The 27,972-nt window shown below is 47.8% G+C and overlaps 2 protein-coding genes across 8 annotated transcripts in view; one reads left to right on the top strand and one right to left on the bottom strand.

Annotated features, from left to right (window-relative positions):
- Positions 1-11: 11 nt before the first annotated feature.
- On the bottom strand, positions 12-19,395 carry MAFK (MAF bZIP transcription factor K). Of its 6 annotated transcripts, none has more exons than XM_025178778.3 (4): positions 19,214-19,351; positions 13,534-13,770; positions 7,724-7,803; positions 12-4,699 (listed from the first exon to the last, which is right to left on the bottom strand). In XM_025178778.3, the coding sequence occupies exons 3-4, from the start codon at positions 7,757-7,759 to the stop codon at positions 4,265-4,267; spliced, it is 471 nt and encodes a 156-aa protein (XP_025034563.1). In that variant the 5' UTR covers positions 7,760-7,803; positions 13,534-13,770; positions 19,214-19,351; the 3' UTR covers positions 12-4,264. The 6 variants fall into 6 exon arrangements, with proteins under 6 accessions (XP_025034563.1, XP_014436493.1, XP_014436487.2 ...); XM_014581007.4 differs by lacking the exon at positions 19,214-19,351 and adding an exon at positions 13,936-15,479; XM_014581001.4 differs by lacking the exon at positions 13,534-13,770 and having other exon boundaries at positions 19,214-19,395.
- The window catches only part of LOC102459990 (alpha glucosidase), a 45,091-nt gene continuing 32,582 nt past the window's right edge, over positions 15,464-27,972 (top strand). The window contains exon 1 of one of the 2 annotated variants that reach the window (XM_006112861.5): positions 15,464-15,569. The gene's annotated coding sequence lies outside the window, so the exon portion shown is untranslated. Of the gene's footprint in view, positions 15,570-18,563; positions 18,682-27,972 lie in introns of those variants that run through there. The other variant, XM_006112864.5, reaches the window with a different exon arrangement.

Genomic DNA, 27,972 nt, shown 5'->3' with positions numbered 1-27,972 from the left:
CAGCACAACTCTGAAACCAGAAAATGCTTTATTGGAAAGGTACAAAAAAACCAGTCACTGCAGCTAAATTTACAGCAATAAATTACGTTGTGGCTGTCAAGAGAAAGTGATGGACACACACACAGGGCTATGCGCCTTACAAACAGGAATCCACATTACTCGGTATATCAATTTATTTTTATAATAAAAAAGCAGCACGAAAATAAATATTGAAATGAAATTACTGAATAACCACAGAGAATAGAATGAGTTGGTGATAAACTTAATAGAAGATCTACCATTAAAAAAAGCAAAAAGATCCACCATCTACAGAAACACCCCAACAGACTGAAGTACAGATGACAAAGGAAAACAAACCCACATTATAAAAGTTCTTTTTTTCCTTTAAATGAAAACAATTATGACAAAGTTTAAATGATCAGAGAGAAAAAAAAATGTCTCCTCCTCAGGCTTTGAGTCACACAGTAGCCTGAATGCCCCACTACCCCGGCAATACATCGTTCACCTTGCCACTCAATATTCCCTCCCACCTGTTACTCATCTCACAGTGCTGTCTTCCCTTGCTCATTCCAGAAAGAGGTGGCATTACACAGCAGTCAAATGTTTTGCTCGTTGTATGTTGTTTCCTCAGGCAGAAGATTTAAGTGGGCCAGAACGAAGATGTTCACTTCCTTCAAAGGGCTCTCAATTTTCTCTGGTGGGAGACTATTCCCAGTCGCAGTCAAGAACACAACAAACGCATGTACAGGAGCACAGAGAAGCCCCGAGAAGAAAGGCCTGTTATTGCCCAATGTAAACATCCCACAGTGCCCCAATTGTGGGTCAGGGGACATACCACAGGCTGCTTCTAACGTCCCCACCTTCATACTATGATTCCTATGTACACGGTGGGAATTGAAGGGTAGGGCTCAGAAATGGAGCCTAGTCCTCAAAGTTAATACTCACTGCTTCCCTCTAGGGGTGGTGTTACGAGAGGGGAGACGGGAGTCCTAGGATTAAAGTTACTACAGTACGGAGAGACCCGCAGGAAGTGGAAGGAGTTGGAAGAGATAAGTGCTCCTTTTGAACAGGGCTCCCCTAGAGATTCTCCAGGCAGTGGCCCAACTCCCCTTATGTGGCTTTCACCCTGGGCATCAGATTTGCAAGTGTAGGACGGAACGGAAACAGAGGAAGAAGGGAGAGCAAGTTGTCTCTCCAACAGGGTGAGCAGCTTTCAGATTGTTCCTCCCTCTGGATCACCTTGCAATTCTGAACTACCTGTTAGTCAGCCAGCACACTTCATTTCCCCCCCCCCCCCCAACTGCCACCCCAGAAGCCCTGGACTGGCAATTTCTTTTAGTAAAGATTTACAGTATCAAACTTGGAAAAAAAAGTTACGAAAAATCTGTACGATAAAATGTATATAATTATATATTTATATATATATATTTCTCTTTTTAAATATTTCCACGTGGTCCTTATGGATATCCAATATGGATTACCTACCATGGTTATGGTATCAACAGCTTTAATAACACACAGGCCTCATTCTTGATTGAGTGAGCAGAGATTACGCACCTACTAGCACTAAACCAGCAATCACTTGGACAAGGCTTTGGCACCTTTTGAGAGCTTGAAAATACTCAGTCATAATGGAAGTACTAGGAAAGAACTCAGATATATTCCTCAGCTCATTCCAACAACAAGAGATCCAAACAGAATGATGTTTAACTCCCATTATGCTCTTGCCTAGTTCATCTCATTTCCTTGGTACAGAGAGGGATGCCCCAGGGCGGGGTAGTCTTATCAATTCAAGAATGTCAAGACATTTGTGGAGATATTCTAGAAACTGGGAACATTCAGTCATTCCCAAGTCTACTGGATATTTTCCTGTTTTTCTTTTTTAAAGTTCCACCAGTGCTAGGAGTCTAGACATTGCCTGTTTTAATAGAGGCACCTTAAAAATCTGGGAAGATTTCCAAATATTTTTGAATTACAGAACATGAAAAGCAACTAAGGTACTGTTGAAATATCCTTCTTACTCAGTTTTTGCTGGGGGCGGGGGGTAGGGGGGGGGGGAGAGGGGGAGAGAGCCAGTAACTGGTACCAATATGCAAGACACCAATCTGCCTTTTAGGAGATGTACAGAAGTGGAGCTAAATACCACCCAAACTGTATTTGTAGGTAACTTCTTGCTCTTCACTAGGAGGAGATGGATCTGGTGGGCTAAAAGCCAGCATTACTCTTAAACACTCTATGGCTCAGTAAAGTCATCAGTGTAGATAGTTAGGACTGAATGAGAACCACATTCTGCTTCCCCAACTACTTGACTCAAGTACCTTCTTGGGAAACCCAGAGACTCCAATGACTGGGCAAAAAGTGAGCCAACAACAACCTGTGTTTGCCTTTAAAAAGATGGGGCTTCACTAAACTTACACACTCTTCTTACTATTCAAGACACAAGGTGACTTCACAAACAGTATCTTACACTGGCCTAGGCTGCTAATTTTCTGTCCTGTTTAATTACAGGGGCATCTTCCTTTATCCTGTTGGGTTAGTCTAAAACACCAGTCATTTTTCTCTGTCTTCTCCTATGTACCTTACCCTGGAACACTAGCTTGCCAAACTTCTGAATATGAACATTTGCCATCTCCTCCAAGCCTATGAAACTTCAGGAGTCTCAACCTTTTCTCGCCTGCTCTAGAACCCCCCAAGCTTACACCCTCAAGTCTTTGCCCTACTATGGAACACCAGGCAATCCCTTTTCTTTCCTACTTCAAATCGCACAAACATCAACATAGCTATATTTACACTGACCTAGAAACTGACCTGCTAAAGATCAGGACTCTTTGCTTGGCTGCCTGCTGCTGAGCCACGCCTGTCCTTCAGAACCATAAGCCCTACTTACTGACCCCAATTTGACCATCCCCTCAAAGCCAACCACTCCAATTCTGCTCTCCCTGTATCTCTTGGGATAATTCACACACCCCAAGGGATGATGAGTTTCAAGGTTATCTTCAGACAGATTCTCTAAATCCTATCAACACAAAACACTGTAGGTTTTATTTTTTACTCTTTGGAACTCAGCTTTTAATGACTGAGATTGGGTTAAGAATCTTTCTTCCTCTTTTTAACTTCCACTCAGCACCCCAGACCCCATCTCCTGTTGGCAAAGACCAGTATACATGGCTCCTGAGGTTGGGACAAAAGCTCTAGCCACCACTGTCTCCTTCATCCAGGACTCTGCTGGCTTTAATCTTCTTGCACATACGCTACTGGCCCTCTGATTACTTCAGTGCTTTTAACACATCTTTCTAGCATGCTCTCCAGAAATACCTTTTCACAGTGCTGATTTCACGAAGAACAATTCCCCCCACAGCAACCTATTCTGCCTTGCTTCAGTAATACTTCTAATATTTCTCTCTAGGCCTCCCAACATACCTCCCATCTTAAATTTTACTGGGTCTTCCTCCCTTGAGCTTCAAGGAACCCTGAATAAGCCACTATGACAAACCTGTGGATCATCTGGAAGAAATAAACTGCATAAATATACCCAATTTACAGGCACATCTTGGGGAAGGAGCTCTTGGTACACTTGGCTTGTGTAAGGGAGGCTGCAATTTCGTTTTATAGGCCACACAGGTATGGGGTACATTAAAACATGTAAACTGGTAACCAGTAATGGGCTGACGACAAGAAGGTTTCTCCTAATTGGTATGGTCTCATCCAAACATATTACTCTCTGTATGACCAACCCTCCTCTTCTGCCCCAGTGCATGGTGGAATGAACTCTGCTTTAGAGTTTATGTCTCTGCCACTCTAGGACAGAGGAAGGTGGTGGCGGGGTGAGGTAACTTCTTAATGGGAGATGGATGCCATTGAAGGAAACTCTTTATACATTCATCTCACATGATTTCTACAGTCCATCTGTTACCTGGCTCTTGAACATCATTCACAAAGGCTCGAAGGCTCCTCCGGTATCCTCTTCCAATTGGGAAGCTGCCCACAGCCTAAAGGGGGTTGGGGAGGCAGGGGGTGGAGGAAGCGAGAGCTCAGACTAGATACAGAGCTCTAATCCCATCCACAAGAGCTTCATAGAACCACTAAGTTCACAGAGGAGCAGCCAGTTACGTTCCCTTTGTCGATTTTTTTTTTTTGGACTTTTGAAAGAGAAGGAAGGAATTGTTAAAATGCCAATTCTTGAAGTGACCAAGGACTCTAGAACGGTGCATAAGAGCCCTTTCCCCTCCCCTCCAAAAGGTGGCTAGTTCCCCCATCTAGGGCACTAGGATGCTGCTGAAAATGGCACAGAACTGGATGAGATTTCAGCTGATTTCACAATGGTGATGACACTAGTGGTGGCGACTTTGGTCGGAGTAATAGGCCCCCGTGCAACAGTGCGCGCAAAGGTCTGCAACGCCTCGTACTTGGAGCGCAGGGCGTCCAGCTCCAGCTTCATGCTGCTGTTTTCTCGGGCCAGCTTCTCCACCTCTTGCTGCAACTCAACCCGCTGCCTCTCCAGCTCCTCTTTCTGCGTCACACGTTTGATGCGGCAGCTGGCAGCATAGCCCCGGTTCTTGAGCGTGCGCCTCCGCTGCTTCAGGCGGATGACCTCTTCTTTGGTGAGACCCCTCAGGTGCTGGTTCAGCTCCCGGACAGACATTGACACAAGTTCATCGTCGCTCAGCACTGGGGCGTTCTCTCCTGACTCCTCCTTTACCTGCAAACATCAATTTCACAGAGATAACAGTCAGGAACAGTGATGGGCAACCTAGGCTAGTGAACGGCCCTCCATCTCAGCAGGCCGCAAGATTGTCATAACCAAGGCAGTCTTCCGGGATAGGGGACTTTTGCTCACTGCGTTTGTGCACCTAGAATTTGCGGGCTGGGCTGACTGAACCATGGCAGCACTTTGACTGGATGCAGAAGGAGTGCTCGGCTCTCAGTCAGTGTTGTGTACAATCAGCACCTACCTCACTTCCTGTGCCCTTGCTTTATGTGCGTGTCACTTTAGTAATACTGGTCGGAAAAAACTGACAGACAGAATCCAGCAGAAGCTGGGAACCCTGCATGTGGGAAATAATATGCGTCTTGCGGGCCCACACGTAGATCCCCAATGGGCCACAGGTCACCCATCAGAGTGAGCAACAGGAACTGGTATTGAGCAAGAAAGCAACTATGCTACCCTGCAGGAATGGTCATATAGCACTTCTCAGAACAATCCCAAAGCACTCCACAACCTATGCATAACTACTGAAAAGCAGCCACCTCTGGGCTGCATAGCTTCTTCATGGCCTAGAAACCACTATGATTGGAGTTCTAGATATTTTCGGTCAACATGACATTGCCATTGTCAGTGGGGCCCAGCAATGGATACCTTACCCAGATAAAACAATGAGCATTTTAAAGAGACTGAAGTAATATTGCTTGAGCTGAAACATGCCATGGGATCTGTATCATAAGAGATCGGGACCAGAGTAGAGATGTGAAGGACTAGTCAACTATAAGATAAGCAAATGCTTATTGGATAGTCGACAGGCTAGTCGACTAGTTACTTCCCCCACCCATTGCTGCCTCTACCAGGCTGCATGTGGCATTACAAGCAGCAGTGCTGTGTGGAGCCCAGGATCAACTGGGGACTCCCCCACCAACCCCAGGCTCTGTGTGATGCTGCTGCTTTGAAATGTTGCGTGGAGCCTGACGCTGGGCTCCTCACAGCATTTCAAAAAGGCAGCGCACATGGAGCCCGGGATTAGCAGGGTAGTCCCCAGCTGATCCTGGGCTCCACGTGGTGCTTTCGCCTTAGGGCTGTTGCTACACTTCAAAGGTGGAGGCACCCTATCGACTAACCAAATAGTCAATGAAAAATGCATTAACTATTGGATTAGTTAATTATTCGCAATTTAAGATCCCTAGGCCAGAGTTTTAGATCTCCTCTCCAGCAGCACAGTGCCTTGCAAGACTATGCTAAGGCATTGGGTCAGAATTGACCCAAAAGAAAGTTCCATTCATTAAATCAACATCACCATTTCCTGTACCTTGTGCATTTCTTTTCTGCAGGTCTCCCCGTCCATGTACGGGCCAACCCCAACTCTGCTTCGCTTATAAGACCACGTCCTGCCGTGTTAAAGCTGCAGTCCTATTTACTGGGCCATAGTACAGGGAAGTTAGATGAAGCAGACAGAGGAACTCTCTCAGCCTTTAAGAGGTTACTTGTTTTTTGTAGAACTCAGAGGGGGTAAAAAACATCTACAGAAAATGCAGGATGCCTGGAGGAGAGACTCAAGACACTAGAAGGGATTTCCCACAGGCTCATCAGTAAAATGTGCAGTGAAAGCCATAAAGCAAGTCTATTTATGAAGAGTTCACTGCCTACACAGAACTATAGGTAAGAGTGGCAAATCTGTGTCTTCCTTATCCAAGTGCATGTGCCCCTAGGAGCAGTAACCTGTCCACATAACATACATTTTATGATGCTGTGAATACACCTCAAGCCCTGCCTAGTTAGAAGAGTCTCTTTAGTACCAACAGGGATACTCTATTAATGCACAATCCCAGAGACTCTAGTCCTCCCCTTCCCCCCCCAATGTCACCAGTGCCCCTCTATGCTTTCTTCACAAGTGCTCCCCAGGAGATACCAGAGAAACATTTTGACACACTAATTTGCAAACAGAATCCCTTAGAAATTGGGTGGGGAACCTCTGGCCCGGGGACCAAATATGGCCCCCTGGACAATTCAGTCTAGCCCCTGGGGGAGTCCAGTGGCTATGCACTGCTGTAGGGGTCCAGGGGCTGTGTACAGAGACCTCATTCCCAACCTCACCTGCAGTACCAGCCAGACGCTTCCGGCTCCTTGTCCTGCATGTAGGAGAGGAGGTGCAGTCAGGCGAGGTAGCTGGAGGGGGAAGCATCAAACACCAGAACCCCTTCCCTGCACCAGGCAGCCATGTGTCAGCATGGAAACAGGAGTTCCTTCCCTGCTTGTGTGCTCGCTGCCCTTCCTCGCGCCTGGCAGCCAGGCAGCAGCAGGGAAACAGCTGGGGCAGCTGCAGCATGGAGCCACTTCGGGCAGCCACTTCCTGCAGTGTCCAGTCCCAGCCACACGCTGCCAGCAACTCCTCTTACTGCATATAAGGGGGGCTTGCTGGACCAGGAGGGAAGGGGGGTACCACCTGCAAGAGGGGGAAGGAAGGAAAACCCCCGAGCCAATTCCCTGCATGGGGCACCCAGAAAAGGGAGGCTTAGCAGGGAAAAGCAAACTCAGCCATCATACTACAGCACTAAATAAAAAAGAACATCACATCAAGGGGTTTTGTGGGGTGGAGGGTGTGTGTGCACGTGCCTAAGTTCAGGCGGGTGGTTGTTTTTTTTTGCCTCTCATTTTTGCATAGTCCCCCCTCATCCCCACCTGATTTTTTTCTGTGGGTTAGTGTCGCTGGTCCCAAAAATGGCTACCCACCCTTGCCTTTAAGAATAAATGGCTTTCGGCACTATTGGCACAGCAGCTCCTTGACCAATGTTCCCTCTAATGTTTTCCATCCATATCACATACACCAAGGCACGTGCAGATGTGCACCACCAGCAGAAACACATGCTGCCAGCTGTGGGCACTCTGCTAATCAGCTGCGTGACATCTGACTCTCTCCTGGGTGACTGCCCCAGCACTCAGCATACAGGGAACACTGTCCTTGACCAGTCCCATTTATCCAGAATCATCCCAGTTGGGCTCCCACCACAGCCTTACCTTTAATGTCTTGTTTGGTTTGGGATTAGTCGTCATAACCTGGGCACAGTCTCCTGGACAGAACTGCTCAGAAATTGCAACTGGAAAAAACAACAGAAGATTTTCTAAGGAACAGGGAAGGAAAGAGACCAGCAGTTGAGACACCGTGACCCATTCTCTACAGCACCATGCAAAGTTTTGGGGCTCTAGAACTGCTCACTGACAAAATGATCACCCTTTCGGACCACCAAAAAGACTCAGAGAGGCATGTCTTCTACCTCTGGCTACATATGGGAGGGTCTTCTTTGTATTACTCAGAAGTGCCATATATAAATACAGCTGGTTTTGCCTTTTTGAATGGGGCTTGTTTTAAATTCTTGGTAATATTTTTGCTTAGAGAAACATCCGGATGCAATATAGCATTGATCCACAAGTAGCAATTGTGCTGGCAACCACACACTCCCTTGACAATGTGCTAGCTCACCTCTAAGGGCTGGAGAGGAGTTCAGTCTCCATGAGCCAATCAGTCCTTCATCCGCCCTGTGGAGGATTTTGAGATATACAGATCCAGCTGCTGGGGACTGGACTGAGACCAACAACTCATTTCACAAAAGCCACTGAAAAGCCACCAGACAGTAACGCCGCCATCACTCCCCTCCCATTTTGGTCATTACTGACCTGGGCTGGCCTTGAACCAGCAGCCTGGGTAAGAAAGCTCCATATTCTACCACTAACCCTTAGCCACAGACACCTGCATATATCACTTTAAAAAAAAAGGGGGGGGGAGGGCAAAACCAATTATTAAGACACAAGATGAGTTTCTGTGCCTCCCGGCAGATCAAGCCTGTTGCTTCAGGAGTCTCTCACCCTACGGCTGCAAGAAGTCACCTGTCTGATATTCCTAGAGGCGTGTCTATGACAAAGCGTGTCCTGTGCTGCCAAGCTGTCCTTCACTCTCACCTTTGCTGCTTGCTACTCCCCTTCAATCAGCCTGTTAGAGAATCCATCCAGCTGGACCTTGTTCCAGAACCTTCACATCCACCAAGTTGGAGAGATGACATTGCCAGCGTGCCTGTCCGTGATGTACCTACCACAGGAGAGGGCACTGCAGCTGTGACATCACAGCATCTGCCTATACTTTCCCCAGCATCTTGGCTGGGGAGGGTGCGAGGGCTCCAGCTCTGACAGTCTGTCCCTCCCAAGGAGCGGCTGTAGTGGATTTCAAAGGCTGCAGTGGTGTGGGTGTACAGAACACACAGACGGTCTGGCGGGAGTTCTGCTCCCCCCTCCCCTTCGCATTTCCACGTCTGCATCGTGTCACACATTCTAATCATTCATGAAAAATACAGCCAAAGCATCCCAAGCATGATTCCCTTCTGATAGTTGCCATGGTGACCTTGGGAAAGTAGCCAACCCTGAGACAGTAACCATGGAAACAGAGAAGCCCAAAAGCAATAATGACTTCAGGTCATGTCTGTGCAAAGACATCATGAGGTCGTCAGAGAGTAAACAAACTCATTCATATCGTCAAACAACCCTGGAGGTGGGAGGTCCAAGGGCACATGAAGGTGGGGTGCAGGGGGCAACAGGGAATTGTGGGGGTAAAGGAGGCTGGCTCAGCTCATGCTGCTTTCGCTTGAAAGGTACCAGTCAAGATACCTCATCATGTGACATGCACACAGTTGAGACAGAGGAAAGACAAAGAAAACAGAATTTCAAAGTGAAGGCATCTCCCTGGTTTGCAGAATGTCTCCAATAAAGCACCTCATCCCTTTTCCAGACTGAGACAGCAAAAGCAGCTTTCCATCTCTTCATCTGCATGGCTCACCTCACCCCACTCCCGAGTGCCTATCGCACAGCACACAAGCCAGACCAGCGAGAGCCGCCTCATGATGAATGGGCCACTTAAAAAAGACTGGTACGCAGTGTCTTTTGTGCGGCACCACACAGGCTGGTGCATTGTGTCATATTACACCCCATCCTGACAGCAGTGCCAGCTACCCTCACCTCTTCCCTGGCAGCAGGAGCTGACTCAGCTAAGCGCACCAAAAATGCCACGGACAAATGGTCCTTTTTCATCGTAGCCAGAGCAGCACAAACCCACCAGGGAGGGCAACTCACCACATACGGAGTGGAAAAGGGGATGGGGTGGAGCTGGAGTCTGACCAGCCTTCTGTGTGAAATACAAAACTTGCAGCACTGAGAAGCCTAAGGGAGGCTCGGGTATTCCCGCTCACACACAGACATCTGTCCAGACACTTCTCCCCCTTTACAGTTCTCTCCTTTCATGAGCCACCCTCGGCCAAGCATGCTCCTGCTCACACCAGAGACACACACACACACACACACACACATCATAACCCAGAAAGGAGAAAGAAGGGTTCCTAGTCCTGACCAGAGGGTCCCAATGAGTAACAAGGAGAGCAGCAAAGTTGCTAGAGTATAAAAGAAACAGGCTGCAGCCCCCTCCCTTCACACACAGCCTCAGGCCTTGCAGTCACTTGGTGCCATAGCTATGCAGTGAGTCACCAGCTGTTTACAGAGTTGAAGAGCTCACATTCCCACAGACCCAGAAACCTTTCCTTCCCTCCGCATCCGCCCCCCCCCATCCCCACAGGGAAAGGGGCACACCACAGTCCTGCTGTCGGCACCTGGCCCAGCAAAAACGGAAAAGGGAAGTCAAGCAGGGGAGGAGGAGAGGGGAAGAACATGACTCTGTCACACCCACCGATTACACAAAAAGTCTTTTGATCTCACCCAGTGAGTCTTCAAAGCACTTTCTAAACCAGCGGATGGAAAAACTGAATGCGCGGCTGACTGCTCAGAGAGGGAAAGAAATGTGGAATAATGTGGAAAGCAAGTGCTGAGGGTGGAGACTCCCTCTGGGGTCACTGTTTGGGGTAGTCTGCCATCCAAAGTAACTCTACTAATCTTTGAAAGTCTCCTGCGACTCTGTGATGACCTCTCCCCCCTTTCTGGTCACCTGTTGCTTTGTACTCAGATGTCTGCTGAAGGGATGTCTATTTACATTCCACACTGCTCACAGGCAGGTCCTAGACTCCTCCATGTTCAATACAAGACCAGGCACACTATTGCACACAATTTAATAAAGGCCCAGGATGTTATAAGTGTTCTAGAAATAGATGCAGAAGCGCTAACATGCTAGCCTTCATAGCTGGGGGGTCAGTTCCAGCACAGGATGCCTCCCTAATGCCTCTCGTTCTTTAAATAAATGGCAACTCGGCTTATAAATCGGTATCTTCTGGAAGAAACGAGCATGTCTTCTGAAGTCTTTTAGGATTGGCTCCCATAATAAGGGTCCAGGCATAAAGACAGGCAGATCACCACCAAAGTCACTACTGGGATTCAGATGGAACAGTGGGGACAACTCAATATACAGGTGGTCACTACATTATCTATAAACACTGAGCAAAATCAGCATCAGGAAGAGGAAACACAGACCACCCCCGACCCTGGGATTTGATTCTGCATTAGCAGCAATTCTGAAATACCGATTAATGCACAGACATTGGAGTCAAGATCCGCTCCTATTTGAGAATAGTCTCCTCCTCGAGAGTATAACATAGCATTGTTAAAAGCATCAAGATAGGAGTACTCAAGTGATTGACTATCCTGTGCTAACTTTATTTTATGCAGTGGGTCAGCCTATGGTATGGTCTGAGCAAAAGACTTCAAACCATGAATTCACTTGTAATCCTGACAATTATGCACTCAAAGCTGAGGTTTACACTGGACCAAGTAGGTCGGCTTAAGGTACGCCATTCAGCTATGCAAATTGCATAGCTGGATTTGGCTTACCTTAAGCAAAGCTGCTGCAGCATCTACACTGCGGGAGGCTGATGAGAGTATATGCGCCAATCATCCCTTACTCCTCGCAGATTTAGGAACACTGGATGCCTGTGGGGGGTTGTCCTCAGTGTTCAATTTGGAGAGTCTACACTAGACCCACTAAATCAAATGCTGGATCGGCCTCCAGATGGTCGATCTTCTCTGTAGAAGATATGCAAGTTACTCAACTTCTGACTCAATTTCCCTATCTGGAAAGTGGGATAAAAATACTTATACAGTTTATGTCATTTATGACTATCCACTTACCGTAGTATATTTAAGCACCTGTGCCTGGTATGTGGCATTTCCTGTACACAGACTGCAAATAAACAGAGACGACCCCTCCTCCTTCTAGTAACAAGGTACACAGTGCTGCAAACATTCATTTTTTAATGGTGCCCAGTACACATGTCTTACAGGAGTGTCTGCAAGGCTGTATATAAATGTGTGATCTTATTTGTATAAACATTTTCTCTCTCTATTCCTTCATTTCTTGTTAACTGCATTTGGAACCTCATATCTAAAGTTAGACTGCATACTTTCTGGAGTGGGGACTATGTTACACCTGTATAAGCCACAGGCACAAGTATTGTTACATCCCTGGTAAAGGGGGTACAGTATCTATAAGGTTGAGTTTCCCATTTATATTTAAAACAAGTGTTTTTCTTGGAATTATGTAAAGACCTACAGTGCTAGTGTTTTTATCTGACACCACATCCATCTGGGACCAGATTTACACCTTACTCACCCATGGCACATCATTTTCAGCCTCTCCCTTCCCTCATCTACAATTGACCTTTGCATTGCAGTTTTATAGAGGTGAGATGCCCCTAGAATGCCTCCCCTCCCCCCAGCACATGCCCACTGTGCCTAACTTGAACATTTGACCCTGCTTCCATCTACACCCGCATCGTTGACCCCTCCAATGACTGCTCTCTCACTTACAGCATCCTTATGAAAACTTGGAGCACTCTACTTATTCAGCCCAGGATCTCAAGTTTGATGGTTTCAAATTGGCACATATAGCAATACACATTACTTTTTTTTGTTTTTCTTTTTTTTGGGGGGGTGTCTCCTTTTCACTACTTACTCAACCAAGACACCCCTTATTAATAAAGTGGGGTGAGACAGGGCTGCTGTGTGAGAAGAAAAGAGCACAGCAGATGAGATCAGAATTTGGTTTTAATAGCACTTTTCACACACTAATGCTTTCAAAGCACTTTACAGAGGAAGGTGTTAGCTACCAGCAGTCACTGTGCTAAGAGCAGCTATGGATGCACTTGTTTGTAGCTCATACACAGACTTGAATGTTAAAACTCATTTTACTACAAAAGAGAACATTGGCAGGGACATAAATTATCCAGTAGGAAGTACCAGAATTCTTTAATGTCCATTCACACATGAAACAGCATGTACAGAAACCTGAGACTGTAAGCCCCTCACCCCAAACAAGCTAGCAAGAACAACTTTTCCCCTAAGGAGCAGACAGAGAAATGACATTTAAGCAGGGAGGAATTCCCAGTTTTATCTATTAACCATCAATAGTTTCAATTAAGTACAGAAGATTATGCTAGGAATACATTCTGTCTAGCCATACTAAAAATCTAACTAGAACGTTTCCAATGAAATTGTTCTGTGACTTACCCAAACTTTCAGTTTATCCACAAGCTATTATGAATTCCTGATATTCTTCCTGCTTCTGCCTTTAATTCTTCTTTAAGATGTAACAGGCTGGCTACTTTGAGCTGGAGTGTGGCTAGTCACAATAGGCCATAGCCAACAGCCTGCCCCTATACCAGAGACCAGACAAACTGCCGCTGTGAGATGCTGAAAAGCCACGCTATTCCTGGCCCCTGCAGAGTGTTTCAATTTGACAACTATTCCTATCCAGTGAGAAGCGTTCACTTACCCAAGCCCTACTGTCACACCTCCACAAGACATACATGAGACACCTGCAAGATGGTCACGTCAGTTAATCATACCTACAAAGCTGGCCACATGACATATCCACCGAGGACATCAGGTCTGACAGGTGAGGGGAACAGCAGATGCTTAAACCCTAAGCTCTGTGCCTCTGTCCCTTGGAGACGCATCACGGATTCCCAAGACACTGCAGTGTGGAATGCAGAGAAAATCTTCCCCTCCATCATTCACAAGTCCTCCTCCTGCTCTAACAATCCTCTCACACACTGAGAGGCAGACTGACACCTGTCATTCATCTGTAACAGAGAAGGGGGGGAAGGATACGCTGGACGATGTGAATCACACAGAGAGCAGGCAATATGTGAGGCAACAGCTTCTCCGTGAACAGAGAGAAGACACAGAGGAGGGGTGAGTCACTGTGTTTACGGTTCTTAGAGAAAAGCTACACACAGAACACTCACCTGGCTAGCTAGCTTCCCATTGCTTGTATGGATCAGAACCAGCAGCAATGAACAGATTCAGGACCCTTCGGACTGAATCAGAAATGCTGCCAGGACATGAGACTGAGGCTCTTTTGTGGAAATCTGGACAGGGATCACATAGTCTTCAGTGGTTTAGTAAACAACTGAGTCAGACGCTGCAGAGCCCTTGTGGTTACAGAGCAGAGGGTTGAGGGTATTATGAGAGTGTGTTTGTGTGTCACATTACAGAGACCTTGGAGTTTCAGGAAGGGGAAACTGGGAGCTACTGAGGTCAGACGTACTGCAAACAGCTTCTGATATGAAGAGAATACAGCACTCTGACTTCATGTGCAATTATAAAATACAGCAAGGAACACAGTTTTACTAATATCAGTTAAATCTCACACTGGCTCCTGGGGGCCATGAAATATTCCATTTTACAGACACAGACACTGAGGCCCAGTTGAATAAATGATTTACTCATGGCCAAAGTGGGATTTAATGGCAGAACTGGGATTAGGATTTATGAATTCATGTTTCTTAGTCATCCTGTGCTCCAACTATTACATCACGTCTCTCTCTCACCCTCCATAGCAATCGTTATTAAGAAGGAAGGAATAATATTGTTATGCAGGGTCCCATATGTTGCAAGCCAGTGGAATTTTCTGCAGTTCTACCTTTTGCTTCAGAACCAAGCAGGAGGATCATTGCTTCCATTAAGGAGTTTTTAGGATTTAAAATCATAAGAATGTCTTCCAAACATGAACCAATGCAGTACTACGTGCCTGAGTCTTTAGACAGCCTGAAACAATATCTCAGCAAAAAGTGAGAGAGAGGGTGCTGAGCTTGGAGTTTCTTGATAACGGAAAGAGTTAGCACTGTTTAAGTATTTCACAGCTAAACATCTGCTAAAAGCATGGGTGTGTTTGTGGGATAAGAAAATAGCACACCATGCCGCTTCAGCAGCCAAAAGTCCCAGGTGTCCCCCCTTCAGTTCTCAAACCTCTAATTCAGTTACAGGGATTCAACAGAGCACTCAAACACTGACTGACAGTGTATACTGGACTGATTGGTAATCTGAGACATTACAGAATGTATGTCTGTTTTGAATTAACTATAAACAATCTACTTCAGAAACAATAGAGGCGGCACAGAATGTAGGGGAAATTTGCAAAGTGCACATTACTACAAACTAGAAACAGAGTTTGCATATTTCTGCTTCCACATTCTTGATACACTTTTGCTGTGGGTCTGCGTTAACCCTAATATCTCATAGAACATTTAACACAATTAAGCCAAAGTGTGAATGCAAAACCTGAACAAGCTTTGCCAGATGTCAAGGATTTTGCCACACGTCCTGCTAATGGGATTCAGCACAGCCTCCACACTCTGTACAGTAACCATAATCTCATTAGCAATTATCTTTCACATTCTCTTTTAGGTACAAACAGGGTTAATTTTCCCTCCCACTCAGTCCTATCTGTACTATGCACTGCCATTGGATACTAAAAGTGTCCATCATGTTTAGGAAGGACAAGAGAAGGAAAGCTGCTCTGCATTACAGTTTACACACGGAAGAGGAGAGCAAGAGAGCAGGCGAGCAAGCACGGCTCCATCAGTGCGAAAGCAGCAAGGTAAATAAATTAAATACTAAACCACAGCAGCAGGGAACATACTGGCTGGGCTGGTATTGGGAGCAGGGCTGCACCTTTCCACAGACACAAGGCTCAAAATCCCACCAACGGGTTGCAGTTTTCCACCGGGTGGAACAGGAGCATTTGCTCACTACCTCTCAGTTCTTCTCTGCAGACCCAGCTTTGATCCAGTGAGGAGCTACCCAGGGGACAGATAGGTCAAGACAGTTAATGGAGCCTTTTCCATTTTCTGCAAAGCCACTTTGCCCAAAGGGATTTGTTCCTAATTTGAGATCTCATGGCCTGTTTTCTGCTGGGATCCAGAGAACCAGGGCCCTTTCCCTTCACTGAGCGGTACACAGAAATAGGGGGGAGGGAGAAAAAGAGCCCTTGGCAGCTGCAGATCTCTCTAAAGTTGACAATGAAAAAGAGGTGCAGACACACCTCCATTCTCCTTCCTTTGTCATCGTCCCTCCCCCCACTGTAGGGATGTTTCTATTGCTTGTGCCACCCCCTTCCTTGTCTGAAAAAGACAGAGGAATAAGGTTTCCCTGCCCTAATTTTGGTTTAAAAATCCAAACTGATCAGTATCCTGCACAGTCACCAGGCAAATCTACCAGCAGAGCAGATGCTCTGAATGTTGATGTTCCCTCCCTCCCCCTCACCATCAAGGGTGTGGTCTCTGAACTGCTGTAGACCTATCTATTTTCAGACGTTTCCCCCTTCCAGGTGTAGCCCTCTTCACAGCATCCTGTTCCAAAGACCAGACATGATACTATGCTCACCTCTATGTATCCAAAGAAGGGCTGATGGGTTTACTAATAAAGGGAACATTATGCCTCCTTGAAACTCCAATTCTCAGCCAGTCTAGTAGGAGTGGGCCAGGAAACTGAACCTGTCTTTTCCACATCAGCACAGAACGTTATTGTTAACCCAGAACAACTCTTTTCTAAGCAAAAAGGTATTTTCTAGGGAGGATAAAGGCCACTGAGATGCAAACTGACAGTGGTAGTTACCTGCTTTTCAGCATTTGCAGATCCTCAGTGTTCCACTCAACTGTGGACCCATACCGATTTTTATCCAGAATTTTCAAGGCCCTCTTTATTTTTCAAAGTCAGTCCCAGGGCACAGCTTTGCTAGAACCATTCAGAACTAGACACAATCTTAATTGCTTGTCCTATGGCACAAGCTCAGGAAAACCACCATTAAGATGTGGGTTCAGTGTCCCCCTCCTCCACTAGCTTTTGGCCTTAACAGTATAGAAAACATGCCAGTGTCTGTAGCAAGAACTTCTGGCCATTCGGATTCAAAATGCATGGCATCTTCTGTTAGTTACCGAGACCACAGCTTAACCAGGAGGATCTTTCAGTCTCATGGGTGACCATGTGGAGCAGGTGACTAAGCAACATGTGGGTTTCAACACCTCAGGAGATCATATGAAGATGTGTCCATTTGTCATGGACCACACAATCCAAAGAATTACAAAAAAAATCTAGGAAATTGCAATTCCCTTTAATACTGTAAGTAGTAGAGTTTGCAGCAGTATTTAAATTCTAGCAGTTGTCCTTTTTCAGGTATTTGCTGTGTGCAATCAACATGCATGCATAGATTCCTCTGCATGTCATTTGAATGGTTGGTGACAGGGATTGCAAGGAGAGGCAAAAGAAAATCACTGAGAGATGAACTATGCACGAATGTTAAATTAAGAGAGAGCACCACAGCTCAGATGTTACACCATCAGCACTATCAAAATGCTGAAGGATTTACCTGTAGAGTTGCTTTGCTGAATCATACAGCTTGTTAACACTACAGTGGATGCAGTGCTTCTAGCCCAAACATTAACTCCCTTCAGTTATCAGTCATAAGACATGCAGTGTAGCCATTCTATCATCACAGAGAGCTCTCATGAGGACAAAATAAAACCTCCCCCAACAAGGGGCAACAGCTGTATCAGAGGGAGAAGCTTTCCCACTAGTGTCCACAACTTTTGTCATCCACAAGGGTATTTTTTCCAAACTCAAGTGACAGAAGTTGTAACAACAAAACTACAAGCAGTCCCCAGGTTACATGGATCCGACTTACATCGGATCCCTACTTACAAACGGGGTGAGGCAACCCTGCACTAGCTGCTTCCCCCCAGCAGACCAGGGAGACGCGGAGCGGCTTTTCTCAGCAGACACCTCAGCTTGAGAATAAAGGACTGAGGGAAGTGAGGTGTGGGAGAATAAAACTGAGCTCTGGAGAAATGTTTGGCTAGAGTTTCCCCTACAATATGTACCAGTTCCGACTTACATACAAAGTCAACTTAAGAACAAACCTACAGTCCCTATCTTGTACGTAACCCGGGGATTGCCTGTACAGTATAGAAATAGCCTCAGTCCCAACCACCATCCCTCTCTTCTCTCCTTAATGCCCTGTCCTTCTCTCCACCTACCTAGCCTCCTGTCCCAACGCACTTTTTGCCAGGCACATACTCCTCAATTAAAACACCATTCCAGACTCTGCTATTCATCTTGCCTGAAACAAAATGGTCCCCAAATCCTCCCAATCTTTCCATTTACCTCTCCTCTCTTCCCTGCTCAGATTTCCTACTCCAGCACCCCATAGACATTCCCACCGGGAAAATACTAATCCTATATACTTCTGCGCTCTTCTCCCCATCCACATTCTTTTACTTGACCCTAAAATCCACAGTGCTCCTTGTACCCCCTCCACTGCCACCCAGCTTCACCTCTAGCCTTCTCTTCTGATCGCCTACTCCTAAGACAGTGATTTTCAAACTATGGGGCGCAACCCAGTACTGGGTCATGGAACATCAGACACAGGTCTCCTTGCTACAGGGTGATCAATAGGGGTGCTAAGGCACCTACCTGCATGTCTTGACAACACAAACTGTAACGTACCCCAGAAGCCACCAGCAGCAGGTCCAGCTCCTACGTGAGTGGGGGAGGAGAGTGCACAGGGCTCCATGCGCTGCCCCTGCTCTGAGCACTAGCTCCGCACTTCCATTGGCCGGGAACCTGCTGCTGGATGTGTCTGGGGCGCAGCCGGGTCTGTGGTGCCATGAGTGGCAGGAAGCCTGTTTAGCACCGCTGCTGCTGTACCGCTTCAAGTAAGCCCCTCCTGCCCCACCCCCAAAACAAGCTCTCATCCTCAGCCCCACCCCGGGCCCCACACTCTGGTCAAATTATGAGTCTCAACAATTTTCATCAACTGGGTCATCAGGGGGGATAAAAGTGTGAAGATCCCTGCGCTTCTCCCCGTCAGCCCCCCAATTCCTGCCCGGAGCCAGGCGGGCGCCTGCCCCACGCCGCTCCCGCCCCCACTGGCCGCGGCTCCCCCCACCTGCGCCTCGCCCCGCCCGCCGGCGCCGAGCGCGTGGTGGGGCCCCCGGCTGGGGCAGCCACGTGTGTGAGCGGCCCCCTCCCCCGAGCGCGGGACCGGCCGCGGCATCAGCCCGGGTCTGGGACGGGGCGGACACCACGTGTCCCACACGATGGTGACTCAGCAAATTTCCCGGCCCGGGCTGCAAGGTGCCCCCCCCCGCCCCCACGCGGCAGCCCGGCCCTTCCCGGCCCGGGGGCTCCGCGCGGCCCCTGCCCAGTCGCCCCGGCTGCCGCACCCCGGGGGCGGCTGCGTCTTACCTGGGCCTGTCGGGAGCGCGCGGCGGGGGGAGGTGGCGGTAGCGGCGGGGCCGCGCGCGGCGCGAGGGAATGGTGGCGGGGACGCGCCTCTCAGCATCTCTCTCTGTGCGTGTGTGTGTGCGCGCGAGTCGCGGGAACAACAACAAGCTCAGCCCCCCCCCCTTCTCTCCTCCCGCCCGGGCGCCGACCAACCAGGGGCCGGGCCGCTTCCGGGATCGCGCGTCACGCCTCGCGTCACCTGGCCCCGCCCACTCTTCGTGGCGCGTCACCCCGCGCCACGCCCACCCTCTTCATTCATGGAGAGCGGACAGGGGGCGGGGCCAGCTCTGCTCCCGCCCGAGTGTGGGGCTTGCCCGCTGCTCCAGCTGGGCTCCTGACAGCGGAGTCCGGGAGCTGCCGTCCCTGTGCCCAGACCCCGCTTCCCTGCCGGGAGCGCCGGGCGGAGGAGCAGGGCAAGTGCAGCGCGCACGCTGGCCGGGCGTGGTTCGCTCTCCCGTGGTTTGGCCCTTCGGCCACGGGAGGGAACGAGTCGGTGCCACAGCCTGAGCGCCAGCTGGTTTTTAGCTCAGGCTTGTGCCCCGAGCTTCAAAGCCCCCAGGATGGGTCGCGCCTGTCCGCGAGAGAGGGCAAAGTGTGTGTTTGTCTGGGGGCCCCTGGCCACAGCAAGGAGGCAGGTGTGGGAACTGTGGGGTGCTGCAGCACCCCCACATTGTGGGTTCCCAGCTACCACTGGCTCTGCTCCTGGGGCCCACCTGCCACCCAGGGCTCTGCCACCCTGTCCAGTTTCCTTGCTTCTGGAAACTTGGCCCTGCTTTAGGCTCCAGTGAGGTGGAGTGGGCGAGCAGTGGCTGGGCGCATCCTGCAGAAGGACCAGGGGATGGGGCTGGCCACCACAGCTGGCACTGTCCATGCCTTGCTGTCCCATCCCAGCGTCAGTGACCCGAGGCTTATGCAGCCACCAGTGGCCTAGGGCACCATTAAATTGCCCAAATTTAATGGTGCCCTATGCAGCTGTGTATTCTGCATATGCCTAAGGACAGCCCTAGTGTTAAGCCTCTGTAGACTATTTAGGAGCACTGTTAATTTCTGAAGTAATGGCTGATGGTCACATGTTGTAAAGTTGCTTTCATAATCTCTTCTTCCGCAATACTAATAAGTGAGTTACTTTCACTATGGATAAGGGGGTTGCCTTTAAATTATTCCCATCTGGGCTTTTCAGTGCCTTTTGTCATCTATAATAGTAATAGAGATGTTACCGTGTTAGTCTAGTCTAGCTGAAACAAAAAACAGGACTATGTAGCACTTTAAAGACTAACAAGATGGTTTATTAGGTGATGAGCTTTCGTGGGCCAGACCCACTTCCTCAAATCAAATTGTGGAAGAAAATAGACATGACCATATACAGGGCTCGCCAAACCACGACGAGCCCCGCTCGCTAGCCGCGTAGTTCGGCACGCTGCGCATGCGCAGACCATGCTGCGTGGCTGTGTCAGCTTGTAATCTACTCGCCACGGGCTTCAAAGACATTTTAACACCAGACTTGAAAGGGAAACCTCTGAACTGTCATTCATGCTTAAATTTGACACTTAATAAAGACACTAATTATCTTACCCATTACAAAGATAGTTTCCCCAATTATCACCTCTAATATCATTAGCTCACATACATTTACCCCCCCCCCCATCCGCCCTCTGTTCTGAAATTTGATTTGTCCTTTTTATATGTGTTCACTTTTTTTGATTGTATCCCTTTGGTATATGTTGTCATGCCTATTTTCTTCCACAATTTGATCTGAGGAAGTGGGTCTGGCCCACGAAAGCTCATCACCTAATAAACCATCTTGTTAGTCTTTAAAGTGCTACATAGTCCTGTTTTTTGTTTTGTCATCTATATGTGTGTCAGGTCCAGAAGGTACAGATTGTCTTTATTTTGGTATCGTGTACAGCACCAAGCACCTAGGCAAATAATAAATAATCTTTCACCTCTTCTAGAATTAAGCAATTTTTCTTCCTTGCTTTTTTTAATATGTTATTTCTGATATCTTGTGATGTAGTCTTTCTCCTTAATTTTGGCAATGGAGTAGAAAATGGCTTTCAGTTTCAATTTTTTTTCAGTCATATTGATTTCAAAGTGCTTCTTCCTTGAGTTTCAGTGTGACTTTTATGTAATACCAAAGTCCACAAGAGGAGAATGCTAGTATCTAATTACCATAAAACACTATATTTGGGTTTGGAAGGGTTTTATTTTTTATCAGTAATTGTTGGTAAACATCAATATAATCAAAATACAGACAAAAATCCATCAGTAATTGAAATGAACAAGTAAGCAAAGCAGGAAAAATGCTGCTTGAGAACTTTGAGTTAAGGATATTTGTTTGAAATGCGATTTTAATAATGTGCATTTTAACTGTTATAAAGCTTTACATCTTTAATGTTTTGAGTTTCAGTGCTCACTATCATTAAATAATTTTGATCCTGCTCAAACTTCCCACAATTAAGAAAATTTAAATTGATAAAATTTGAAAAAAGCATGAAACCCACACTTTTGTGTTCCTGTGAAAATTTAAGCTAACACAAATAGTTTTAAATATAGATATCAGTTGAAATTATTTTTAAACTGAATTCTGCCAAGCCTGGCTATGTATCAGGTTGGAATCTGGTAAGAGAAAATGAGATCTCTACACAGTGCTTAGAAAACTTAAGCCCCATTCTCTTATGAGTAGAACCCTACCAAATTCACAGCCATGCAAAATGTGTAACAGATTGTGAAATCTGGACTTTTGTGTGCTTTTACCCGATACTGTACGGCTACGTCTAGACTGGCATGATTTTCCAGAAATGATTTTAACGGAAAAGTTTTCAGTTGAAAGCATTTTCGGAAAAGAGTGTCTAGATAGGCATGGACGCTTTTCCACAAAAGCACTTTTTGCGGAAAAGCGTCCGTGACCAATCTAGACACACTTTTCTGCAAAAAAGCCCCGATCGCCATTTTCGCGATCGGGGCTTTTTTGCGGAAAACAAATCTGGGCCGTCTACACTGGCCCTTTTGCACAAAAGTTTTGCGCAAAAGGATTTTTGCCTGAACAGGAGCAGCATAATATTTCCGCAAAAAGCACTGATTTATTACAGTAGGAAGTCAGTGCTTTTGCGGAAATTCAAGCGACCAGTGTAGACAGCTGGCAAGTTTTTCTGGAAAAGCGGCTGATTTTCCGGAAAAACTGGCCAGTCTAGACACAGCCTACAGGTTTCACAGGGGAGACCAGTGTTTCTCAAATGAGGGGGCGTGGTCCTGATCCAAAGGTGGGACAGATGGAGGGGAGGGCTCGCAGGGTTATTTTAGAAGGGTCAGGGTTTTGCCACCCTTAATTCTGCACTGCCTTCAGAGCTGGGCAGCTGCAGAGTGGTGGTTGTAATATTAGCCATGTACCCAGCTCTGAAGGCAACAACCTGCCAACAGCAGTGCGGAAGTAAGGATGAGAATAGTTCTGACCAGAGAGTGGTAGCTGTTAAGGGCCCAGCTCTGTGGTAGCTCTGCCTTCAGTGCTGGATTCCTGACCAGCAGCCATTGCTCTCCAGCTGCCCATCTCTGAAGGCAGTGTTGCTGCCAGCAGCTGTGCCGAAGTAAGGGTAGTAATAACCTTGCAACCTCCACACAATTTCTTTTTGGGTTCCTTTAATCAGTTTAATGTTTAACCACTTAACCAATTAAACAGGATTTTACATCCCTAGCCCTGAGTCTCTCCTCAATCCCCCACCCTGACTCCCATACCCCAGCCTCTTGCCCTACCCTCCCTACAACTCCAAGGCTCTTCCCTGAGTCCCCCACACTGCCAGCCCCCTGCCCTGAAGAACCCAAGCAATGCCGGGTAAGTCTTCTACTAGTATATCATAAATGTTGGGTTCTTTTGATTTGCTTCTGCTTTTTGAGCCTTCAGGATTCCTGTGAAGATTTTCTCTATAACCATGAGGGCTAGAAACAGCTTTCATTTTAAAAAACCAAGAGTCTCATGTAGTCAGTGACTTAGGGAGCTAGAGCTTTAAAGCTGCAGCTCAGTAAAATCCTGAGATGTGGCAACACCATCTCACGGAACCTAATATCAACAATATGCTCAACCTACATAACCCCAATAGTAATACATTAATTATTTTTAGGCTATGCAGATGAAATACTGTGGACTGTTAACTAGAACATATGAAAGGCTGAGTGTCTTAAAACCAGCCTTTCACTCTCTCTGCACTTGGCCTTGTAGCTATGCCTTTGAAATGATGTCTGCTAAGCCAGTGATGTTAATCCTTTTCAAACTGTGGGCCAAACATTATTTCAAAAAAAATCAAGGGGCTGCTGTCAATAGTTTAAGCTAGATGCTTTGCCTTGTGCCACTCCTTTCGTGCTACTCAAGCGGTGCAAAGGGGCAGAAGCCACCTGCAAGTTCCTCTGGAATAAAGGGAGTCTCCGGCAGGTGCTGAATCAGTATATCCAGCTCTTCCAACTGTGTCCCACAACCTATTTTAGGGGATACATTGAGAGCAGGACAGGGAATTGATTGGACCGCACAATGCTCTGGCTATTCCCGCTGTTAGCTAGTTCCTTTGGAACACATATTTGGATAGTATGAGTTATAGCATTCCTAGACTGCTCTAACCTTTTCTGAGGCAGAAAATCAGGGAGCTGGTTCTCAGCGTCTTCTCTTTCCCACTGCTGGGTATCCAATGACTGTACAAATCACATCCCTTTTGAATTAGGCTGGCTAAAGCTTCAGGGCTGCTAAAATAAAGCTACTGCCTAACACAGGTGCAGTGCTGTTTGCAGTCAAACCTCACAAATTTACAACCCTTCTTTATAAAACTACAATATGGACCCTGACCCAAGAGCCTGGAGGATGCCTAAAGAGCACATCTGCAGCTCAAGATAAGGACTCAAAGACAATTTGTTAGTCATCTTTGTGCTTCCCCATCTTGGGGGTATTGATCATTGGGCGGCTCTCCCAACACAGCATGGCCACTCTAGATTTTGTTGACTTCCAGCAGCCCCTGAGGGCATTCTGACTGGTAGGGAACACTGGCTGACATGGATGCCTTAGGCCAGGGGTGGCTAACCCATTCTGGGCAAAGAGCCAAGATAGCAGTGGATCCAGCGTGAAGAGCTGGGGTAAAGTTGTCGAGCAAAAACAAAAAAAAGGACTCCCCCTTTTTGCCCCATTAAAAGAAGCCCCCGGTTGCATTTGGTCAAGCAAAAAAAAAAAAAAAAGAAAAAGAAGCTCTGCCCCTTTAAGAAACCGCATTTAAATGTGTTTTATGGCTTTTTCGCCACAGCAGGCTCCCGCTGTCATCTTTATTTCTGCAGCTTTCGTGGCTGCGCCAGATGGCTCCCCTGCCCAGGTCAGCACAGGGAGCTGGGAAGAGAGGGCTGGTTTTGGGGGCCCAGGATGGCTTTTGAGCCACGGGGGGCGGGGCTTCGCGTGGGCCTTGGGTTGGCCACTGCTGCCTTAGGCACATCCCGGTTTCCTCAATCATACCTCCCCTGTCAGCAGCCAGCAAGCCAGGAGGGCATAAGAGCCACTATGGTAGTTCTGTGTTACCTGAGCATCCTTTTACTTGGGTGATAGCCTCTAGGGACTGAATCTGCTGACTTCTTGGGCACTTTGTGCCTCATGTAAGGCAGGCTTTGTCCCAGTGTACCTGGCTCTCCTCTGCCATGCACTTTGTGTAGCCTTATATGCCTGTGCAGCTATTTATTAGAAGAGAAGCATTTTCTGCTTGCTTCACACATGTGTAATTGGCTACGTAAGAGTCCCACCATATGTAGCTTTTATGAACATAAAAGTAGCCTGTAGCATGAGTCTGGCTAGCTACAGCCATGTCTGAAAATGGTTGTCCAACGTGGTTTGGGAATCATCTGTGAACACAGTAATAAGTGCCACAGTCAGAGAGAGGGTCTGATCTTCACCTCTTCTAAGGCAGCCTTCCACCTGCTCTTCTCTCCAGCAGAGGATACTCCTTGTTGTGGCCAGTCTGCAGCAGCAAATGACAGGTAGGGTTGACTGTCCGGTATTCACCCGAACAGTCCGGTATTTGCAGGCTCCGTCCGGTAAAAAAAAAGGAAATACTGGACATGTGAAATGTCCGGTATTTCCTGTTTCCCTCGGAAGGAAGACCGGTAGGGACAATTTTCCCCTGCCGCATCTGGCAGGTGCAGAGGAGTGAGGAGCGCAGCAGAGTCGTAGCGAAGGGGGGCAAGAGAGGGCACTTGCCGGGCACCACGGTAGGGGGGCGCCGGGCTGGGGTGGGAGCAGAGCGCACACTGCTCTGGCCCACGTAACCAGCAGAGATCCAGGAGTTGGCCACGTGATGCCTCCCTCTATACAATGTGAGCCAAGGAAGCTGGGCTGGGCAGCAGGAGCAGTGACTTTAAAAGTAAGATTAACTTACCCAGCCGTCCCGTTTCTCTGCTGCCTGGCTCTGCGGGAGGTGGGGGGGATTTGATTGGGGTTGGGTGATCCCGGCGCTGAGGATGCCTGGCTCGGGGAGGGGTGAGTGCATTGGGATGAGAGGGTGCTAGGGAGGCCTGGATCTGAGGCAGGGGTGAGTGCATTGGGATGGGGGGGCCTGGTTTTGTGGTACAGGTGGGTGCATTTGGGGTATGGCCCCAAACTGAAGGAAGTGGTGCAACTTTTTTTTAACAACTTCTGTCTCCTCCTTTTTTTTTCCTCAACAGAATTTTTTCCCGGTGTTTTTTTGGGGGGGGCGGGGGGGTGGGAGGGTGTTCGGTATTTTTGTTAAACCATCTGGGAACCCTAGTGACAGGTGGTTTTAAACCTGAAATTCCACGTCCAGGAGAAGTGATCTGTTCCCAGCAGCCTCTCCTTTATGGCTTGTTTGTTCTGCTATTCTGTGCACAGGGAAATCCACAGTTAATCTGAAGGGCTATTCCATTTTCATGGTGAACTTTAGACTTTGGTTGTTTTTATTAATGAACAGAAAGAAGCTCTTCAATCTCTTTTCTACAGTGAATGTAGCAGAGAAGAGCCTCGGTGGAGAATGTAAAATGATGTACTTGATTTCAGCAGGCGAGCATATGTACATGTGTGGTGGAAAGAGGCCCCAGGCAGAAATCTGGATCTGAATTTCCCCAAACCTCAGGGAAGTTTGGATCAGGATTTTGTGACTCCGGCCATCTGTACTATGTATTAGCTATATATGTCTATGTGACATACCAGGGTACAGTCAGGACTAAAGAGAATCTGTGTCTCCCCTGGTTTTTAACCTGAGGTGCCCTTTACAAGTTTTTGCTACTGTAGCCCCCAGCCTGAATTTCTCAGAAAAAACCTTCACTATGCAGCTATGTCGGAGGCAGGGGGCATGTCAGCCAGCCACACCATGGGTTTTACCAGCCTTGGTTATACTGCAAGGTGATCCCAACACCCTCCCAATATTAGTTTTTCCCTCTGAAATGCTTTCCTGTACAGCCCAGCCCTCTCATGGACAATACAATAGTCTGTTATTGCTTTACTAGAAATAGTTTGCCCTCTTAAATGGAGTTTCCCAGACACTCCAGTTTAAACACACTGGATTAGAAAAAACAAACAAACAGTAGAACAAGTTTATTAACTACGAAAAGGTAGCTTTTAAGGGAGTCTCCCTAGTGAGGCATAAAAGTCAGAAATGGTTACAAGAAAAATAAAGATTAAAATGTTACTGGTGCTTAACTTAAACGATGTTAAATTCAAAGCACAGTGTTTTCAGCGGTCTGACTGAGCAAACTCCTTAGGTCAGGACCTAAGTTCCCATTAAGTCCTGTGCAGGGGCTCAGAGCTGCAATGGGAAGAGATGTCTTTTCCCAAGCCCCAAAGCACCACAACCAGCTCAGAGGTGCCCCTCCTCATCAGCCCCTGCACAAAACAGCAGAAAGCGACCCTCCTTGCTAGCCCGAGGAGGGAGTTGTTGCAGCTGGTGGAAAGGGGCTCCCTCCCTTCAGGCCCCCGGCATGGAGCCGCTGTCGCCAGCAGCTCCTCCCCCAATCCCAGTACAGAAGAATGGCCCCTCTCCACCAGCCAAGGCAGCTCTGTTCTGGGGCCCGTGGGGAAGCGGCCAGCACAGCAGGTCCAGCTCCTAGGAGGGGAGACTATGGGGCTCTGCAGCCGGACCTGCTAGCTGCTTCTGTGGTGTAGTGCGGTGCCCAGGATAGGCAGGCAGTAGGCTGCCTACCTTAATGCCTCTGGCCAGGTAAGCTGGAGTTCCAACACCCCCACCCCACCCTGAGTCCTCCTTCACCTGGAGCTACCTCCTGCACCCCAAACCCTTCATCCCCAGCCCCACCCCAAAACCTACACTCTCAGTTCAGAGCCTGTATAGGGTTGCCAGATGGTTTAATGAAAATTACCAAACACCACCTCCTGCCCTGCCAAAAAAAAAAAAAAAAAAAGCACCGGGAAAAAATTCTGTTGAGGGAAAAAAAAAAAAGGTGAGACCAAAGTTTTTAAGCAAAAGCTGCACCACTCCCTCCAGTTTGAGACCACACACTAGCCACCAATGCACCCCCACCGCTCCCCCTGAGCCAGGCCCATCAGTCTCCCCATCCCAATGCACTCACCCTGCCTCAGACCCAGGCCCCTCTAGTGTCCCCCATCTCAGTGCACTCTCCCCTCCCCCTGAGGCAGGCATCCCCAGCATCGGGAGCCCCCACTCCAATCAATCTCCCCCCTCTTCCCCGCAGAGCCAGGCACAGAGGAACAATCTGATTTTTAAAGTGGCTGCTCCTGA

Source organism: Pelodiscus sinensis, chromosome 15 (assembly GCF_052426305.1).
Source record: "Pelodiscus sinensis isolate ZL-2025 chromosome 15, ASM5242630v1, whole genome shotgun sequence".
Taxonomy (NCBI): Eukaryota; Metazoa; Chordata; order Testudines; family Trionychidae; genus Pelodiscus; species Pelodiscus sinensis.
The sequence above is the reverse complement of the archived record's forward strand: the minus strand, read 5'-3'. Positions and strand labels throughout refer to the sequence as shown.